The 21743-nt window shown below is 35.9% G+C and overlaps 1 protein-coding gene across 1 annotated transcript; it reads left to right on the top strand.

The window, feature by feature from the left end:
• The first annotated feature begins 4098 nt into the window (after positions 1–4098).
• On the top strand, positions 4099–18946 carry LOC120634209 (chitinase-3-like protein 1). Its single transcript, XM_039904714.1, is given in 10 exon segments — positions 4099–4105; positions 14496–14675; positions 14952–15052; positions 15408–15673; positions 16559–16635; positions 16638–16712; positions 17156–17310; positions 17926–18252; positions 18417–18420; positions 18756–18946. Coding segments are annotated over 10 exon segments (1383 nt in total).
• The last annotated feature ends 2797 nt before the right edge of the window (positions 18947–21743 follow it).

The raw sequence follows: 21743 nt of genomic DNA, 5'->3' as shown, positions 1-21743 counted from the left end.
GCGGTTATATAACTAAAGTAGGTACTCTATAGCTGTCGTGGATGTGTGTGAAAGCGTTTCAATGGCCGAGTCACTAGGCGACTGGGCAGTGCCGTAGCAAGAGTAGCAATTGCTACGGGCTGCGCGCAAAATGGGCCCTGCGTATATAAACCCACTCATCTCTGCCTGAGCGTAATTTTTTGAGTGTAACTTATTAAGATGAATCACTCACATGAAAACTTGAATCGTCTACTACTAAGACATTTAAACTAGGGCTCAAAGAGATATAGCTGCTTTATGCTTTTGAGTTCTTCGAGCTGAAAAGTCTGATAGAGATTAAATAAAACACTATTTATTGAGTTTTCAAATCGCAATAACTTTTGAACTTACACACACATACATACAAACCCAGAGCTGATCAAGGGCTCTTTGAAAGAATTTGCTACGGTCCCCGCGCTTGCTTAATCCGGCACTGCGACTGGTTAAAATACCGTGGGGTTTTAGTCGGCACGAGTCCGACATAACCACCGTACCTCCCCGCGGCGCGGTGGTATCCATGAAGATTTCCCCACGAGAAAAAAAAATCTACTCTATAGCTAATATTATCAATTTATTTACACTCTTTGTTTTAGTATCTTCCAGGAACCGGAGTACTAACGTAAATTAACAGGTAAATGGCTTTAGGAACCATTGTAATACTAGGTTCTTCGAAAATGGGTTTAATTGTATCCCGTAACAGAAGCACTAAGTGAAATATCAGCGTTAAAGTAGCAAACAATGCATTCGCTGAAGTGACTGCACATTACACTTGCTGCGAGTTTCCGCATCACCTGGATTCTGGTTATTACTACCTCTCGATCTATTTCAGTTGCCATTGTTTACTGTACACCAAAATCAGTGTTTAGTATGATTTTAAATTGGTATTGATGTTATATATTAAGCTTGGGTGTGATTGCTCTGACTTCACAGATTAATATTAATTTACTGAGAGATGGTGATAACAAAAACATTACCCGGCTATGTTCGTTGTGAGTCCTTTTTAGAGCAGGGCGCGTTTGGTACACTCGTAGTTTTAGGTCTAAGTTGGCGAACGAAGTTATCACCATCCCCTTACAATTATGTAAACATATATGTATGAACGCTTCATAAGTGCCTGTGATAGGCCTACATAAATAGAGACATTTAGAATCGAACAATGATTGTGTGGGATATGAATGTGTGTGTAATGCGAGCAGTCATAATAGTGAAATATAAGTGAAAAGTTAGGCAAACTCTTTAAATGGTATGACACTTCATTAATGTATCCTAGAACTAACTCGAGCAAACAGGTAAATGGCTTTAGACCAGTACAAAGAGGGGTTATTCGAAAATGGGTTTAATTGTATCACGTAACAGGAGCACTAAGTGCAATATCGGCGCTAAAGTAGCAAACAATGCATTAGCTGAAGTGACTGCACATTACACTTGCTGCGAGTTTCCGCTTGACCTGGATACTGGATATTACTATCATTCTAATATCTATTTCAGTTGGCATTGTTTACTTCACAATCAACAACAGTATGAAGTGTGACTTCGGATTGACATTGATATAGATATAAGTGAAAACTAAGATCAAAGTTAGAGAGTGAAAAAAAATAAACGTTTGTGTACTAAAGTACACGCGTTAGAAGTTATACTACTTTGGCGTATGGAAAAAAAATAACTAAAATGCAGTGGTGATGAGCGATAAATATTAAAATTAATCAAAAAGATTTTATTTAAATAAAAAAGGTTTTATTAACGTTATAATATTTATTTATTCACACTGTTTATACGGTTACGAAACACGTGTTCTAAATAACAATACTAGAATATACAAATTGAACATAGTTATCGATTTTTATGCCACCTGGAACTAACTTTACGATGTAGAGATCAGGTGTCGGTGTGCGCGCGCATCGTTAAAATTCACTCTCATTATTTTCATCCATCGCGCCAAAAGAAGTAAAATTTAAAAAAAAAATCTGTGTGTACTAATGTACATGCGTTAGAAGTTATAATTCTTAGGCGTAATAAGATAAAAATATTTTCAAAAATTTAATTTTTGCCTTATTCTACGTTTGCAGAAAAAACGACACGAACTAAGGTATTTAATACATTGACAATTTTATTATAGTAATAACGCATTATCTATTTGAAAAATATTACAAAAATATATTTCTTCATTATTAAAGAAATGGACGTAATAAACATAATTAAATTTGGAATACTCATAGACTCATTATTGGACAACCAGGTTTCACTTAACAATAAAATTTAAGATTTTTGTACGATTGAATCAATTAATATAATATATATTATTATTTAAATAAACTTTATTTAACTAGATAATACGTTATAATAAAACTTTCCAGCTATTAGATACTATGTTTCTATTGTTACAGTAGTTTTTTTCTACAAACGTAGAATAAGGCGAAAGAAAGAAATCTTGTTACGCCAAAGAAGTATAACTTGTAACGCGTGTAAATAAGTACACACATGTTTTTTGAAGTTTACTTATAGTCTCGAGGGACCGCTAGTAAGATAATAAAAGTAGAGGCGCATAGCAAAATTGCCGATATTCTTAATTATAGAAAAAGCTTCGTCGTTAAAACCGGTGGTCTACCAGCAATTTGTCAATGTGTCTTATTCGAATCGTTAAGGATTTTCCTTATTTTCTACTGTGACGATTCATTCGCTGCCTCCGCAGAATCGTCATACAAAGAACAGTAATAACTCTCGCTGCTATTCTACTTGATGTCGTATTGTTATTATTGTTTCCATGTTTGATGCCTAGGAAAAAGTTATTACTGTTAATTTTTTTTTTTTTTAGGTAAAGGTTTCCATTGAAATATAAATAAATAAATAAATATACTACGACAATACACACATCGCCATCTAGCCCCAAAGTAAACGTAGCTTGTGTTATGAGTACTAAGATGACTGATAAATACTTATAATATACAAGTAAACACCCCGTCACTGAAAAACATTCATCACACACCCAACCATTTTCCTGTTGTGGAAATCGCCCACAGCCTTGGCTCAGAAAGCAGGGTCGCTGCTCTTTGCCATGCCAAAGTCCTTGACAAAACTGTAAGAACATTTTTTTTTAATTTTTATAGTAAAATTATTAATCAATTGACGGCCGATTAGCGCAGTGGGCAGCGACCCTGCTTTCTAAGTCAAAGTCCGTGGGTTCGATTCCCACAACTGGAAAATGTTTGTGTGATGAACATGAATGTATTTCAGTGTTTATATGTATATTATAAGTATTTATATATGTTATTCATAAATATATTCATCAGTCACCTTAGTACCCATAACACAAGCTACCCTTACTTTGGGGCTAGATGGCGATGTGTGTATTGTCGAAGTATATTTATTATTTTTATAATTAATCAAATCCTCAGCCTATTATTTGTCCCACGGCTGGGAACAATCCCTTGATATATAGGATAGTGGTATTGAAAGTTTTCTCGTTGTTTAATGAAGTCTATAATATATAGTCAATCTATCACTATCTAGCTGTGAACTATACATTTTTATTTTATTTAATAATTATAAAGGTTCATTTTTTGGTCTTAGTTTTAGATTTATGAATTTTTAACAATTTCTGTGTTTTCCTGATGTACCGGTTTACTTTAATATACTTTTTAAGTTTATTACTGCTGCAGGGTACCACATTTGTATCTGAGTTAAATTTCAATAATTTAGATAAACCAGTAATGACAGTACCCATGTCCGTAGCAACTAATTCTTCGTATAGGCTTTGATTGCGTAGTGCTGTTGTGTTATGAGCAGCTCCTTCCAGTTCAGTTTTATGGTTGTGGGCATCAGATAGCTCCCGCTGCAGATTTGTGATCTGGCCTCCTCGTACATGGCACTCATCAAACCTATCTACCAACAACTGAAGTCTGTCTCGCTCTTCTACCATGTCTACATAGTTTAGGTGCAAAGCCGATAATTCTGATTTCAACCTATTATTATTTCTAATGACTTCTAATAATTCCCTTTCGTTTTCTCTGCTTTCGGCTCTGCGGGTCATCATTTTGATCTTAAAATATTTATAACAAGGAGTAATGACCCAAGGGATGCAAGATGACAGGTAAGTATTGGTGTGTTTGTAACAACTACACTTATGTAGTACTCTAAGAATTGATATTCGAAGTCAAGCTCCTACCCAATGCGCTATCACCGGTTCAGAAAAACCAGTATTGGTTTTTTTTTTAATTCTTCATCTTCCTGTATACTAAACACTTTCCCTTTTCCATAGAGTTTTACCTACACTTGGAGGAAATATCAAATTTAGAAAATTTAAACTGTATATAAAAATTTCGGAACTGATAGGATTTGAACCTGTGATTCTCTGATAGATGCAGGTTCAAAGCCTGTCAGTTACGATTTCATATGATTTTTTAAATTTTTCATATGAAATTTCTTAAATTAATCTCTTTTAGTTTTTATAATTACCATTTTCAACAACCGAACAAATAAAGAAACGCAGCAAATTGAAAAATTCTTCGCAACACAAGTAATATTTTCGTTCTTAGATGACTATTTACACCCGAAAATTACCAAAACATTCAATAAATATATTACTTTTCAAATTCGCCAAAATTCGTGTCTCTATTTTTATTCCATTCCGAGTTAAATTTTCAATATACACTCATAAACACGCGTGCGATAACACGTAGACTAAACAAGGCCCTTCTTTTATATTCGCGGGTTACAAAGCACACAATAAAAATGGCGTCAAAACATTTTTATTTCCTTATAAATATCCCCCGGCGCTTAATATTCGTCTCATAAGAGACAAGAGATAGGAACGTGGTATGTGTGTAATGTAACCTGTAGATACAAAGATGTAGAAAGGTATAAACTGGGATATTTATAGTTATTTTTCTCGTAGGAGGCTTTGGCCGTGGCTAGTTGCTTGCCCCTAAGCGATTTAGCGTTCCGGTACGATGTCGCGTAAAAACAGATTATGGATTTAATATTTTAGTTCAATATAAATAACTGCCTAAAAGTTTAGCCTGTAACCATCTATCCAGATAATTTACCAGCAGTTAAGATTGCAGTCAAAGGCTAACTTGAAGAGGAATAAAATAAAAGTCATTTAGACATGTAGTTTGAGAACTACAAGTCATCACTGCTCACTATATTTGGAAGTTTTAAGTCTTAATAACCGAGGAATTTGGACAAAAATTAATAAAACAATGCGAAAAAATATCCCATAATGCGTTCTATACATTTAATAAACAGGTACTAGGTAGTCCGTGGAAAATCAAGCAATCCTGATTTTATTTATGCAAAACGCACATAGCTTCGTAAAGTTACAGGATCTTGCTGGGATTCAAACTCGGCCGCTTGAATGTAAAGCCGAAGTCCAAACAACTGGGCTATCACCGCTTCTTAATTTGTTAAAGTTCGTTAATTTACAAATATTTTTTATCTAGATAAATTAAATTTCCAAATCAAAACGTTTGATGACGAATTAATTAAATTGCAAGATTTACGGCATATCAAGCAACTTTATATCCTTGCCCAAGTATCTTAGGCAGTACATAGGCAAGCGAAATGCGGTTAATCAAATCCTGATGCCGAGTCTTTATTGTTATTAATATTGACATCTCCTTGGATCTCATGCTACTCTTGTATTTTGTATGCCTCTTTGACGTAAACAACAATAAATATTTTGATATAATGATATTTGCTCCCTAAAAGAGCTGTAATATTAGATATAACTACTAACTTTGGCGGCCGATTGACGCAGTGGGGAGCGATCCTGCTTTGTTTATCCTAGGCTGTGGGTTCGATTTCTACAACTGGAAAGCGTTTATGCTTAGCATGAGTGTTTTTCAGAGTCTGAGTGTTTATCTGTATATTATTAATATGTATGTATATAAAATTGCCTTATAATTAATTATTAGGTTTTGTGTGATTTTCGTATATTGCCCTTGTTTGTATACTCAACAAGTGCCTGCGGTTTCAACCGCATGTATCGTGAAAGATAAGAGTTAAACTCTTTAATCTATAATTAATAATAATGATAATTATAACCATAACAAACGCGAAAGCGTGTTTGTTTGTTTGTTTTGTGGTCCTCAAGGCCTTTACGTCCTTACAAAGCAATCAATCAACTTGACAACATTCTTGGCATAGAGTTCGTTGAACGGACGGGGAGTAACATAGGCTACGGGATATGTAAAAACCATAATAAACGCCGACGACGAACGCGGGCAAAAGCTAGTAATATTATTAAAAACAAGAGTTTGGTTTACCGCGCTAATCTCAGGAACCACTGAATTGAAAAATTTTGTGTTGGATAGTCCATTTAAAGAGTCCATCAAAAAATGATAATAATTTTAATAATGCTAGTAATTTCACTATGTGGTTTGCTAAACGGTTCAATTTAAAAGGTTAAATCCTGCAAGCACTAAACGACCTAGCAGACTCCCCCTAAGCACATATGAGTTACCTTTTAATCATCAATCATGTATTTTTATATCTCATATCATGGAGTATAGGTATGAACCTACTTTCAGTGGCGTGCATACAGGGCATGCACAGGGTATACACGAAGCAGAACGATTATATAAAATAAAAAAAATCTCCAGTCCTAGTTATAAAAAACTTATCCTTAAGGCTTTGTGATAGTTATAAAAAGTCTACCCTTAAGTTTTCATAACTCGTAATGGAGATTTTCTTTCATTTCATTTTATATGTGGAATGGTCATTTTTAGGCTTAAGTATTTCTATTTTATCACTATATTGACGTAGGGATTATGTTCGGAGGAAAGTTATAAAATAGCAGATGTAACAACGGTAATTTTATTGCACCTTTGTACTTAGCCGTTAGTAATATATTTTAAAAGAGGTTGTAAACCAAAGAATCAAAGAAGAGTCCCAAACTAACCTTGATGTAGGACAGACCTCTGTCTTTTTATCTGCTGTCTTCGTATGAAAGAAAGTACACTTATATTTTAACCGTCTCGTGATTCCTTTAATATTCAACAATATTCGTATCATAACATCCGATACCACATTTATATAATTTGCATATCCTGTGCATACCCTCTATGCACGCCACTGCCTACTTTAAGTGACAAAGCTCATAGGAGAATACTACCGCCATGCTAATTTCTGACTCAAACAGCTGTGTTCTGCTCTGCCGCGCGATTGCCGTCGTAATAACAGGCATATGAGAGGCAATATGAACTAATACCTGTTGTAGTGCCGTCAAGACTAGACAACAAATGGCGAAGTGTAACGATTTATGTAGGACGTAGTGTTCGTATTATATTTGTTATTTATCAATAACTTACCCATAGAGTATACAAACAATACGTCGGACCATGACGCTGCCTGTCCGTGAAAACCCGTGACCTTGGGTCTGTGGACTGACAATCAGCGTTGCAGTTGCGTTGCGGCAAAGATCTGGGTAGGTGACCCGTAGACCGCAACGAAGTTAGATACTCCTAAATCAGTGCATCAGCAGCATTAAAATAGCAATAAGTTACATTAGATTTCATAAGACATAATGTGAAGGGCGCATAGGTTTAGATGAAATTCTATAATAACAAAACACCTATTGAGTGGCGATACAATTTAAAATTTGACTAGAAAAACATCGACACAAAGCCAAATATTTAAGCTCAACGCCCGAATTGCCCACATGGCAAAATACGTTTCAGTTTTGTTGTAAAAAAATATTTGATGAGCAAACATTTTTTGGCGAAAAGCTAAGCTGGATAAAGTTGATTTACGAGGTACGTTTCAGAATTATAATCCTTATTTTAGGGACATATAGGTATATCATATAATTCGGTCATTTTGATATAATACTGCTACAAGCTACGATAGTAAGCTCAGATAAAACTCAAATGATTCGGCAGTACGAATAGATCGAAGCAAATAGAGAATAGAGGTAAATTTAGATCTCTCTCTCAATTAGTGACGCTGGGATTTTTAACCAACCATTTTTATTACATATATTTTTTTAATTATTTATTTATTTATTTATTTCACATCTTGTTAGTAAGGCAGGGCCACTTACACTAACTAGATATAACTACATACTACTAAATGAATGAAAGATGATATTAAACATTATAAAATACATGTTATTAATATAGTACCTGTACTATAGTGGTACTCTGCGAATAATGAAGTAAAGGTCATTCAATATTCTCAGATTATCTCAACATTTCACGGAATAATGCTGTCCACCCGTCATGGAATAGATCCAATTGAGTTTTGCTGTCCAAGAGCGCATTGAATGACGACAATGAACGCGGTATAGGTGCCATGCTTCGTACAACAGTGTTACCGGAATGGACCACGAATAATTTGTTTTTTCGTGGACTACGGTTATTGTCTTTTGGGGCACGTATACAACACAGTCGATTATGAAGATCTGGAGCATCGAGATATCCTCGTAAGATTTTCCACATTCTTTTTAGTTAGTCGCAAGTCCGTCTTTATATTTGATTACGCGAATACCTTACATGTCCTTAAACACTGGCGTATGATTGCGTTGCATATGATAAATCTGTTTTTATTGCATAGAGTCTATCGATATATAGTTTAGAGATATTAAATCATGGGTCCAGATATCATAATCCGTTGCGTACGTGTGATCCAGCTCAAAATTACCAGCTTAAACTAAGCACGCTAGAGTTAAGTGTAAGCCTGCCATGAATTTAATTCTTAAAGTTTAAATTAGTTCTGAACTGAACACACTAACCAGAGCGGAGTAGCCGGAACTTATTATCAAACAAGAGCGCCGCTTTAAGTATTCACACTTAATTCATTAGATAATATTATAATCAAACATTTGGATTTAAAATTGGACAAACTTTATTCCTTTTTAACGACCTCCCTGGCGCAACGGTGTGCTGAAGTTTTAAATTGGAGGTCCCGGTTTCGACCCCCGAGTCGGGCTATTTAAGAATTTATAATTTATGAATTTTCTCTGATCTGAATTATTCATTGTAAAGTCAACATCTCCTGAGGATGAATAATTGTTAAGTAATAATAATAATAATTGTCATTGTAAAGTCAACATCTCCTGAGGATGCTCCGGTTTCGGAGCGAAACGTGCGTAGAGGGTATATTGCCAAAGATCTGTTTGGTGTGGAGTATAAGGATTGAAGAAATTATAAATTACACCACACAGATTCTCCCGCTTTTCGCGGAGTATAGCAAATTAAGCTTAATTTTGATAATACTTTGAAAATACATATAAACACCCAGACACTGAAAAACATTCATGTTCATCACACAACCATTTTTAGTGGTGAGAATCGCATCCACGGCTTTGGACTCAGATGGCAAGGCCGTTGCGCCCACTGCGTCAATCGGCCATATAGATAGATTCGCTGAAGAACGCAGTATCCAAAAGTAAATAACTATGGGTATTTATTACATATATGAGATCTACTCAGCTCCATTAACTAAATTTTTATCTATATAACTTGTAAATAATTATTGCTGTACTGTGGTGAAAATCAATTACAAAGTGTTGGTTTCCATTTCAACGAATCAACTTGAGTCATGCGGACGGCTTTTTTGATGTTCGTTTATCGTTTATAATCCCAATTCCATTACCTTTTTAAAGGCTTGGTCGTTAGGTAATAAAACTATTCAGTGAATCGAAAACAAAATAGTATTTTAAGACTCATATTAGTCTTAATATCACACTACTGGCTATAAATCTCTCCTACTTAGAGAGATTTATTTATTTTTATTTAATTATAATCTTTATTTGCATACTAAAGTAAGGAAGGTTTGTATTAGGAAAATAAAGGAAGACAGAGAGAAAAACAAAGATTGGAGTAGAGTGCAAAATATCCCTCCCAACTTTCGTCTCCCCAGATAGGTATTATAATTTACTATAATCCTACCTATAATCTGGGTACCTTTAAATATAGAGTGAATAGGCATCTTCTAGGCAAGTGCGCCCCATCTTAGGCTGCATCATCACCTACGATGGTAGGTGACTCCTTGACTGTAATCACACATGATGATGTGTGATTACAGTCAAGGAGTTGTCTATATATCTAAAAAAAAAGGCAGTCTTATCGCTTAGTAGCGATCAGGTGACCTTAGGATTAGGACATCATGAGGAGATATGGAACTTAGACCCACCACACTGATCCTATGCAGGTTGGCAGGCTAATGTAATCATTTACAACTAGAGCTGCCAATGATGGCTAAAAATTTTTTGGGGGTACTTTTTTGTTGGTGGTATTGAAGGTAACTTGCCGTGACCGAATCCTCCCAGAATTCAGTCTCTCTATTTTTCCGAGCTAAGAATCGAACCGGGAATTTTCAAATACCTCCCATCTAAAAATCGTCAAAGGTTTTTATTATTAGAAGTATTAATTAGAGGTAGTTACGACACAACAATATGACTTTTTTTAGTCATCTACATTTTAGCCCTTCACTGTATTTTCAACTGATGGTAAACGATGATGCAGTGTAAGAAGGTAGTGGTCTTACTTGGAATGGGAATGGCAGTTATAAACTGTTATACTTGTGGGTAGTTCCACAACGAAAAAGCAGGCGGTTGCATCCGCGCCATGACTACTCAGTTTGGAATACAGCTATATCGGGACGACAGTGTTTTATTTGGAAGCCCTTTTTAATAACAAAATAACATAAACCATACCACTAATCTTACTTGGCATCGTACAACTACTCCCACCAGTCCATACCAGAGAAAGTTCCAAACCCAGGACCTCCCACTTATAAGACTATAGCGCTAGCCACTGCGTCAGAGAGGTAAAAATATTTGTACCTTTATCGACATTGTTTCTGATAATAGTACATATGTAAGTACATTGTCCGCTGATAAGATAATAATATTTAATAATCTACATAGATTTTACTAACGCAATTTAAATCATGAACAGATAAATCGGAATGGGAAGGAAACATTGAGTTTTTGATTAGCTTATGTACTCTAGTATAGTCGGCAAGAAAAATTTGCAATTCGTGAGTATAAGTGTAGTCATCATCGACTCAACAGCGTCCACTGCTCTGCAAAGGTTTTCGACCACATACGACCCTTCACCTTTCTCATTATACACTTAAATCACGGGAATCCCTCCGTGAGAAGTTTAAATAAATAGGCATACTTACTGTAGCTTCACAATATATTTATAATAATATAGTAATAGTAAAACAACATATTAGTCTTTATAAACAAAAAGTGGTCAGTCGACTTACAAGAAATGGTCATAAATTAGTGACATCTGCATATCGTCTGCGTAAGGTACAGAAGTCATTTGTGGGATTGAATATATGCTTTTATAATATTATTCCTAGGGTGATTTTGGACCTACCAATGCATAAGTTTAAAAAATATGTTTAAACACATTTATTACAGCGAGGTTACTATACAATTGAATTTCTTAATGACAAGGTTGCTTGGAAGCATCCGGCTCCGCTTTCATCTCTCACAAGATAGAAAAATGAATGTTAAAATGTAAAATGTAAATTGTTGATGTTGGAAAAGAGCAACTGCTGAGTTTCTTGTTGGCTTCTTCTCGGTAGAATCTGCCTTCCGCACCGGTGGTAGAGTCACTACAAACAGACAGACTTGACGTTTCAAAAGTGCTTATATTAGGCCTACTTGAAATAAATGAATTTTGAATTTGAATTCATTAAGGCCCATTCAGCCAACTTCATGAGGTCATCCTGTGTCTGCACTTACGTGCGTTGGTGAGAGAGTTTAAGTGCATAGACCCACCACGCGGTTCTAATGTGGATTTTTGGACTTCTAACAAATTGCATGGTTATGATAATAAAGAGTCCGACGTTGTTAAATGTGTAAAAATTTTCTAATGTTACTGTTTGTTTATTGAAGATTTCTTCATTTTATTTCTATGTTTAGCAATCATTTGTCATTGCAAAACATGGCTAAATTAATAAACTTTTGTACACTAAAGGTAAATAACTATGTGTTATTTATTATACATAGTAGCACGCATAGTATTGGAGCTAATAATTGTGTCAGAGCTCGTCAGGGGAAGTTCTACCCAAGTGCTTATTTCTACTAATAAGCAACATTATAGTCATACTTTGTGAATTTTCTGTGTGTGTTGTACAATAAAAGTGTATTAATTAATTAATTAATTCATTGTTGTGTTCTAGTCTGAAGGGTGTTGTTGCCAGTGTGCTAAGTGGCATAATAGGCTTAAAACCTACGTCTCAGGTTGATGGACCCAAGACAGCACGTTGCAGGACCAGTTTCTTGCTTGCCCTGTGTTGCTCTGTTTATAATAGATGGTTTTCCACTTACTATCAGGCGGACCGTCTGCTTGGCCCGTCATTTATTACTATAATTTTTCTTGCCAAAAAACCGATTTTGCTATACAACCAAAAAGAAACGAATAGATATTTTCTACAATATTTTTAAGTCGGTGCTAAGTAAAATGTAAATAATTACTGGTACTTTTCTTGCTACGACATAAAAGAGACTACGAAAACGATCTTTATCTAATAATTTTCCAAATTAGAAAAAAAAAGACTTGCTTTCTAGTTGAATAACAAAATCGGTTTTATTAGCGGCAAATTTTTTTTTCACGCTTTTTACTAGTAACATTTGAAATTATCTAAGTTTCAACCGCCAAATGTTAACTGCTCATAAAATATTTCATCTCCCGCACCTGGGGCGTTTACAATTGAGGAGTTCTCCCGGCACTTCACCATGAGCAGCTTCATTGTGACGAGCCTAAATGCTTGCGAACCATATACCATATTCGAATCGTAACCCGTGCAATACCTATTATTGTGTAGTTCCGCTGGCCATCCGTGGTCTTCATCATCAGACTTGACTAAATGGTGCTTTTCGCAAGCAAACGCACCAGTCACTTTAAAAAATACTAAAATCGCTGTAGGTTTTCCTATATTATTTGAAGAGTTCCCTCGTCTCTAAGATCCCGTGAGTAGATCTTCACCAAATTAATATACATAATTAACACTTGTTTTAAATAAACTAATACCTTGAAATTGTTGTTCAGCGATAGTCAAACGAATTCTAAGTTCAAAAATTCGCAGAATTTAAGGGTGCAATAATCATTTGGATTCGTTCGGAAAATCGTTGACTTGTTCCTGATAAGATCAATTGCCAATTGTTGCCCAAACAATGATTGTGGCGATAAGAGATTTGTTTTTAATAGATGTGATATTCCTACCGTGTTCAGTATCGAACAAATCGAAGTTAATGTCTGGCTAAAAGATGAATAAATTAATTTTATTTGTATTATTTGTTATATCTTTGACTTGCGGCTATGTGGCTGCGAACCAAAGTGAGTGTTCTTCGGTTAAATAAAACATGGTTTGATAATATTTATCTTAAATAAATAAATTAAAAATTTAAAAACCGTGTCTTTCAATAGTGTAAATTATTGGAGTGAATTTAGGGAGTTATGAAAATAATTTGATTCGCCTTCCTGTGGTGGCGGCCATCTTGGATTTGAAATTTTCAATAATGTAGTTTATTCTACTAGTCAAACCCTTTCATTTAATATCCATCTAAAGGTATTTGTGAAAACATATGTTATCCGCCATTTTTTGCGGCGGGCACCTTGGATCGATTTTAATCAAACGTAGCAAAGAACACTCCCATCTAAGTCACTACTCAAACCACTTTAAATTGGTTAATTCGCTCGGGACGCACACACAGACAGACAAACAAACAGATACACACAACACACGGAAACACACACACACAATTACATACACACAGATACACGTCAAACTAATTCATTCGAGGGCAATTGTAAATTATTTTATAACAAATTACCAAAGGAAATCTTTGAGATGTCTCTCAATATGTTCAAAGTTTATATAAAACGTAAGTTTACAGAAAAATCCTATTAATATATTAAGGATTACTCAAACGATAAAAAAGCTTGGGTGTGAATTGCTCTAGCTTCACAGCTGAATATAAATTTACTGTGAGATGATGATAACAAAAAAAAAATTACCCGGCTAAGTTTGTTATGGGCTCTTCTTAGACCAGGGCGCGTTTGGAACCCTCGTAGCTTTAGGTTTAAGTTGGCGAACGAAGTTATCACCATCCCCTTACAATTATGTAAACATTTTTGTATGAACGCTTCATAAGTGCCTGCGATAGGCCTACATGAATAAAGAAATTTTGAATTTTAATTTGACGTTTGACACAGAAGCATACATTCAGCACTCGCATCAAAATGTACTATTAATTTTTTTTTTCATTAAGAATGTTTGGAGATGCCATAAATATTATTATTGTTAACTATCTTACATCTAGCAAGCTATGAGCTCCCTAACTATCATGGGGAAGACGTCACATGGATTTAATAAAACAGATTGGCTGCTTCTGATAATTTTGGTTTTGTTTAACCCTCCGCTGTGGCTTGTATAACTACGAGTATTAGCTTCCATCTAATATTTACTCCTAATTTAAATTCTAATGAATAATGCGTTTATTTTTTTAATTATAGAGGTCGTCGTATGTTACTATGGTACATGGGCAACGTATAGAACCGGTGACGGTAAATTTGATGTTGGTCACATCAATACCGATCTTTGCACACACATTATTTATACGTTTGCTGGGATCAATAACCAAGGGATTGTTGTTGCTTTGGACCCCGAATTAGACTTACCTGACTCCGGAAAAGGTACGTTATCTTGGGGAAAAAAAGGTAGCTGTTTTTTACTATCCTTACTGATATTGTAAATGCCAAAATAAGTCTAGGACTATCACAATGGAATCTAACTGTTAGGACGTATTTTGGGAGAATTTATTTGTAAGGCGACGATTTTTTTCCAGCATGGTTTTTTTAGTGTAACTTTTCAAAGCATTCATAAATTATGTGCATGTCGATAGCCACTAGTAGTAGGACATAAATTCTATGCTTTTACTCGAAAAGTTAAGGTTTTAAATTTATTTTTAGATAACTACAGAAAGTTTAACGCTCTCAAGCAGTACAAGCCTAGCCTAAAAACCTTATTAGCTATCGGAGGGTATAATCAGGGATCAGCCAAGTACTCTGTGGTAAGTATATCTTTTTATATGTATGCGTTTGATGAGTTCGTATTTCTGTTTAAACGCGTTAATCTCGGGAATTACCAGTATAATATGAAAATATTTTATGGATTGATAGCCCAATTCTGGAGGACGATTATAGGCTTTATAACACCGCACTGCAACAGCTGAGAAAATGAAACCCATACTTGAATAATATCAGTAACGTCACTCAATCGGCCTCGTTGATTTTAGCGCCCATAAATGGGTGTTTTAATTACCACCGCAATTAAAACACTCACTTAAGGCCTTGACCCATTCGACCTTGAATTAACGTAGCAAGGACAGTTATAAAAAGGCTACTTGTACATAACTCATTTTATAGATGGCAGCAAGTTCCTCTTTACGAAAGAATTTCATTACGAGTGCTACTGAAATGGCACTAAAGTATGGCTTCGATGGCATCGACATAGACTGGGAATATCCTAATGGTCGCGACACTGTCTACGGGAGAGCTGACGTCGACAACTTCACTCAACTTCTGAAGGAGATGAGGGCAGAGTTCGACAAACACGGTCTGTTGTTGAGTGCGGCGGTAGCTGCCGTGGGAAAGGTCGCAGCTTTGTACTACGATATACCAGCTTTTACACAGTGAGTTCACATACTACACCATAAATAAATAAATATACTACGACAATACACACACCGCCATCTAGCCCCAAAGTAAGCGTAGCTTGTGTTATGGGTACTAAGACAACTGATGAATATTTTAATGAATAATATACATAAATACTTAGAATATACATATAAACACCCAGACACTGACAAACATTCATGCTCATCACATAAGCATTTTCCAGTTGTGGGAATCGAACCCACGGCCCTGGACTCAGAAAGCAGGGTTGCTGCAAACTGCGCCAATCGGCTGTGTAATAGCCACGAAGAAAATCCCTAGATTTCCTTCGTGGAGAGCGTGCTCGAGCCCCGACACTGACTTTTCGGAGTTATGCGCGTTTTCAATTTAAGCGATTTGAATATCACATATTAAACGATGAACGATAACATGGTGGGCAAACCTGAATGTTTGAGATTTCTCCATAATACTATCGACCGAGTGTGAAGTCTACCAATTCGCACTTTGCCAGCGTAGTAGACAGCCTAAGCCCTTCTGGTTCTGAGAGGAGCCCCGAGCCCTCTGGCGGGCCGGTAATCGGTTGATGATGATGATGATGATTAAGCTTTAAAAAAACGGATACCTGTTTCAATTGGGATATTTTAGGGATCCTAACGATAAATATTGTCAACTTCCTAAGTCCGGGCAGTTCTTGCCCGGAGGTTCTTATCAAGGCCGCGTTCGCGAGCAAGACGCCTGCGTAATTGTTGAGATATTTTGACTCAACCTCATTTGAAAAACGAGAAACGGATCTACGATCTCTAACTTCATCTCGATTAACCTTACACATATTTACCAACGTGTTGTGGAATTAATTTTACAAATTCGCCATAAATAAATCGTTTTATATGTCCTATTCTTAGGTACGTAGATTATGTGAACTTAATGACATACGATATGAATGGTTCGTGGGACTCGGTTACCGGACACAACGCTCCTCTCCTCAAGGTGACGAAAATGTTGCTAAACAGAACGTTTTCACTGTTGATCTGTCCCTGGAGTATTGGCTTCAGCAAGGTACGGCACTTAACTTTTCTTATTTCCAAGAATAATCCCAGCGTACTTTTGATAAGTTAGTAATTTACGTCGTACGAGGGTAACACCTAAACTTATCATATGAGTACAATAAATCTTTTTAAATTGGTAACAAATAAATTGCTTCTTAACTATAGTTGTCTGCAACTTCGTCCGTGTTTTTTTTGGATTTTTTTGTATTCCGCTGTACACCTTTATTTGCCCGGTATAAAATGTTTCCTAGGTCCGTCTCCAAGGTGGAAACTATCTCCATGCAAAATATCACCAAGATAAATTAACCGGTCAAAATATGGATCCTCTGGAAAAGCTAGTTCTTCATAAGTCTAATCTACTGATGACTTTTATAAATGTGTATAATTCGTATAGGCCAGTGCATATTATACATTTTCTCCATTCATACACCTGATATTAAACTTTGTTTAAAGGTTGTCCTGCACACAAGTTGGTACTGGGTATACCGCTATATGGACGCACCTTCCTACTGACGAATGCTAATAACAGCGGAGTACGTGCGCGAGCAAGTGGTCCTGGAATCGCAGGCCCATGGACCGCTACTAATGGATTCATCGGGTACAATGAAGTAAGTCAATAACGATGTGACGAAGTGACGGTGTGTGTGTGTGTGTGTGTGTGTGTGTGTGTGTGTGTTTGTGTTTGTGTGTGTGTGTATGTGTGAGCGAGTGCGTGTGTGTGTGTCTTGCTAATGTGAATATGTATGTAATATGTTAGCGACCATGTCTCTGATCCGTAAGTCAACACTGGCAACACGCACTGTTCGAAGACTTTAGTCTTCAGGCACTGGGGGATTTTAGACGAGAAGATGTCACGAAGTTTCCCGAACGCTACCCATCCGAGTTGGATTCGGCGTTTTACCTCTTTCTCGAAATTGGAAAAAAGGAAAGGAAATTAAGAATAAGTAATATTTGAGGAGGTTTTTTAAAATTTTTAATTTAATATTTATTTCTTATTTTTTCTAACCTCACTATTCATTACATACGAGTATATTTTGATTGATCATTAACACTATAATTATATAGTGTTAATGATCAATCAAAAATATTTTGCAATATTAAATTATTTAAAGCAAAGGTCCTTTTATTTTGCGGTTTATTAACTTGTTTATTTACATTTGGCCTTTGAAACTTTCTATTTAAATTAGGTCCTTTAAAAAAATGTCTTACCTTTGTATTTACAGTTTTGCCTGAGGCAGAAAACGGAGTCTTGGAACTTACGTTATGACAGCTCAGCCAAAGTTCCTTATGCCGTTCAAGGTCGCAACTGGGTTTCCTATGACGATCCAAACTCCATAGCCTCTAAAATTGAACACGCTTTAAAATATAACCTAGCTGGAGCTATGATATGGAGTATAGAAACTGATGATTTCCGTGGGAAATGCGCAGGAGACTTTCCTTTGCTCAGAGCTATCAACCAAGCTCTGGGAAAGTATTCTGCGACAACAACACCAGCAGCCAGTTCTACAACAACCACGTCAACTACAACTACTACTACTACTCCTAAGCCGGTGCAAACTTCAACAACTACTACTTCTCGGCCTTCAACAACGTCAACGACCACTACAACTCGACCTATACAAACAAAAAGAACTACTACTTCTCGACCTGCGCAAACTTCAACCACTCTGGGTAATTAAAATTGAAACACTTATTCTTTTAAAGTAGCCCACAGAATTGTGAACGTAAATAATCCTCGTTTAGCTATTATTGCACGCATAATGTCCAAAACAGAGTAGACTTCGCACGTCTCACTTCACACCAACGGAATGTTGCGAATAACAAGAGTTATAGACATAGCTGAAAGAGTCGTATAGCTGACGTATCAATCAATGGGCGGGGCACATAACTCGGAGAACTGATGGACGTTGGGGTCTCAAGGTGTTTTAATGGCGATCCTACACCGATAAGCGCAGCATTGGTGGACCCCCAATGATATGGTAACACGATTTTAGAACACCCTACATAAGACAATCAGTTAAAGTGATTATTATATTATAATTTTCTTTTCTAGCACCTTCACCATCGGTTTGCCAAAGAGAAGGATATAACCCTAACCTTGCTAACTGCAACAGTTTCTATGTATGTACCAGAGGTGGATTCGGGGGGCTTGTACCACACCTTTTCACCTGCCCAGCGAACCTTCATTGGGACCAACAAAATTCAGTATGCAACTACTCTCAACAAGCAAATTGTGAAAACTAATCAAGATTGTAGATTAAATAAATTAATTGTGATTGTATAAAATTATTGTGATTAATTTCTAACGTTTTGTTCACCCTAATTTCCTGTTACAATTAATACCTGTTTACTGAATTTTACTGTGAAGATCTGCAGTGCTTCTCGAGACTTCTAGTATGAAGAATGATTAAATAAATGAATTGTGATTGAATACAATTATTGGGATTAATTTCTAACGTTTTTTTCACCCTACTTTCCTGTTACAATTAATACCTGTTCACTGAAAATTACTGTGAAGATCTACAGTGCTTCTCAAGACTTCTAGTATGAAGAAAGATTAAATAAATCAATTGTGATTGATTAAAATTATTGTGATTAATTTCTAACGTTTTGTTCACCCAAATTTCCTGTTACAATCAATACCTGTTCACTGAACATTACTGCGAAGATCTACAGTGCTTCTCACGACTTCTTGTAAGAAAAAAAGAATGAGAGATTAAGTAGCAGTACAGCTTTTTGTGACAGAGCGTGTCCGGAAAAGTACTAACGCCATGCTTTTTTCTTCAGCAGCATTGCTGTGTTCTGGTCTTAAGGGTGTGAACGCCGGTGTAATTACAGGCATATTAGGCTTAAAAGCTACCCCTTAGATTGATGGACACAGGGTGGCAAGTAACAGGACGAATTCCTTGCATGCCCTACTTTCTGTTGCTTTGTTTATAGGCGATGGTTTTTCTTGCCATCGGCTATAAACTGCTTGGTCCGTCAACTAACTCTATAAAAAAATCTTTACTATTAAACCACGCTACAGTTCTAGGTGAAGGCCCTCCATATCATCAACTCAATACTAAATTCATTAAAATGTGCTTCATGTCATGTGTCGTAAGTGTTCAAACACTTTATTCAAAAGTGTTGAAAAAAAAGTGTGTATATTTATTGATATACTGTGCGAAAAAACTATTTTTATCTGTTGATTTTTCAATTCGACCAATTTGCGTCATGCAGGCTTCTCTTGAGATCAAGTTTAGGTACAGTCCCAATTTAATTAATTTTTTTGACAGTTTATCATATACCATTATCGGTCTACTACAGGGCTCGCGTCTGGTCCCACAATGTGAATGGTTTAGGTATTAGTCCATCACGCTGGCACAAAGCGGACTCCTCACGTATTTAAGAACATTACGAAGAACTATCAGGCATGCAGGATTTTTGCGTTCACCGTTGAAGCAAGTGATATTTTATTTTCTTAAAACTTACACCACTTAGAAAAGTTAGAGTCGCTTGATAGGATTCGAACTTGGCCTGAAAGTGAAGTCGAAGTCCTAACCATGAGACTATAGCCGCTCCATTGTGACATTTAATCGTTGATTAGAAAAGCAACTAATAGATACAAAGTTTTATTTTGGCAACGGTTAGTTTTAAAAACATACCTAATATTTTATAAATTACATTACTACTTCTGAAAAAAGGGAATTGCCTCTTAAGAGAAGCGGGTATACTCATCTTATCGCAATTCGAAATGCGTTAGTAAAATCTATGTAGATAGTTAAATAATGTCTTATCAATGAACGCTGTACCTACCTAAATAATGTTCTGTTATCAGTAACGTCGTCGGTATAAGTACAAAGGATATATTTTTGTGACGTAGGTACTTATGATCAAACTTCCTTTAAGTAGGAATCCGAAGATCAAGGTGATTCCCGCTTAGTGAATTTTGTGAATTTGTAATTTCAAAATAGAAGGAACTGTTCATAGGCACTGCAGGCCTATTTTGTATCGTGGTGGATATTAACCATCTCCGGGAGCCAAGTAGTCGTGGCGAATGTCATCGAGACTTGTGCGTTAAGCCGAAGATACGTAAGAAACAAAGAAACTAATAGATAAACAGACTCACGGATGGATTTCCATTTATACATACTTTCATAATTTATTTGGCAACTGCAAGTCTAGAACATCCCTATAACAATATCAATCTTATCTAATAGCCACTGTGGTAATTATTATAAGGTCACTGCATCATTCAATGAGTATATTCAACATTTCCAGGTTACTGATATCATTCCAGAGGGATTTTTCTCTAAGATTAGATACGCCATGCTGCTCCTTATGGAGGATAGAGGGTTTAAGAGCATAGATAATAGATTGTATAATTCAGTGTGGTTTTTTTTTTAAAGTGACAACTGACAGACCAAGCAGATGGCCCACCTTATGGTATATGGAAAACCGTTGCCTAAAAACAGAGCAACACTTCGCATGGCATGCAAGTGACACGTTCTACAAAGTGCCGCCCAGTGTCCAGAAACCTATGGCGAAGATAGATATAATAACTTTGTTGCAACTAAAAATAAAGAATAAATTAAAAAAAAAAACAATGGGTAAGAAAAACCAAACAAATCAACCACTTAAAGTGATCTTTTTTAGGCGTTAGAAGCTATCAGTAAAACGAACAATGGATGTTGCACAAAGTAAAGATATGAAATATACTTACATAATAAATATACATACTAAATTGAAACAAAAGCTACACTCATTTTTAATACCTACAAATATTATTATATATATACACCACTGGAATAGTTCACAAAAAAAACCCGATATATAACATTTCACGGCTCAACCGAGTTATGGAACTAAGTACCTTGTGATCCGCAATTGGACATACGAGTACTAACTCCTAGACCAACGAGGCAGTTTGTCACTATCACAATATGTCAGTTTATATAACTGGGATCGATTGGTTTAACTGCTTTAAGATACTACCTAAGGAGCTGCCTAAGGCCATCTATCTACACCTTTCGGGGTCCTAAGATTCCCAACAAACATT

Source organism: Pararge aegeria, chromosome 1 (genome assembly GCF_905163445.1).
Source record: "Pararge aegeria chromosome 1, ilParAegt1.1, whole genome shotgun sequence".
In the NCBI taxonomy this organism is placed as follows: domain Eukaryota; kingdom Metazoa; phylum Arthropoda; class Insecta; order Lepidoptera; family Nymphalidae; genus Pararge; species Pararge aegeria.
This window is presented reverse-complemented; position numbering and strand designations above follow the sequence as displayed.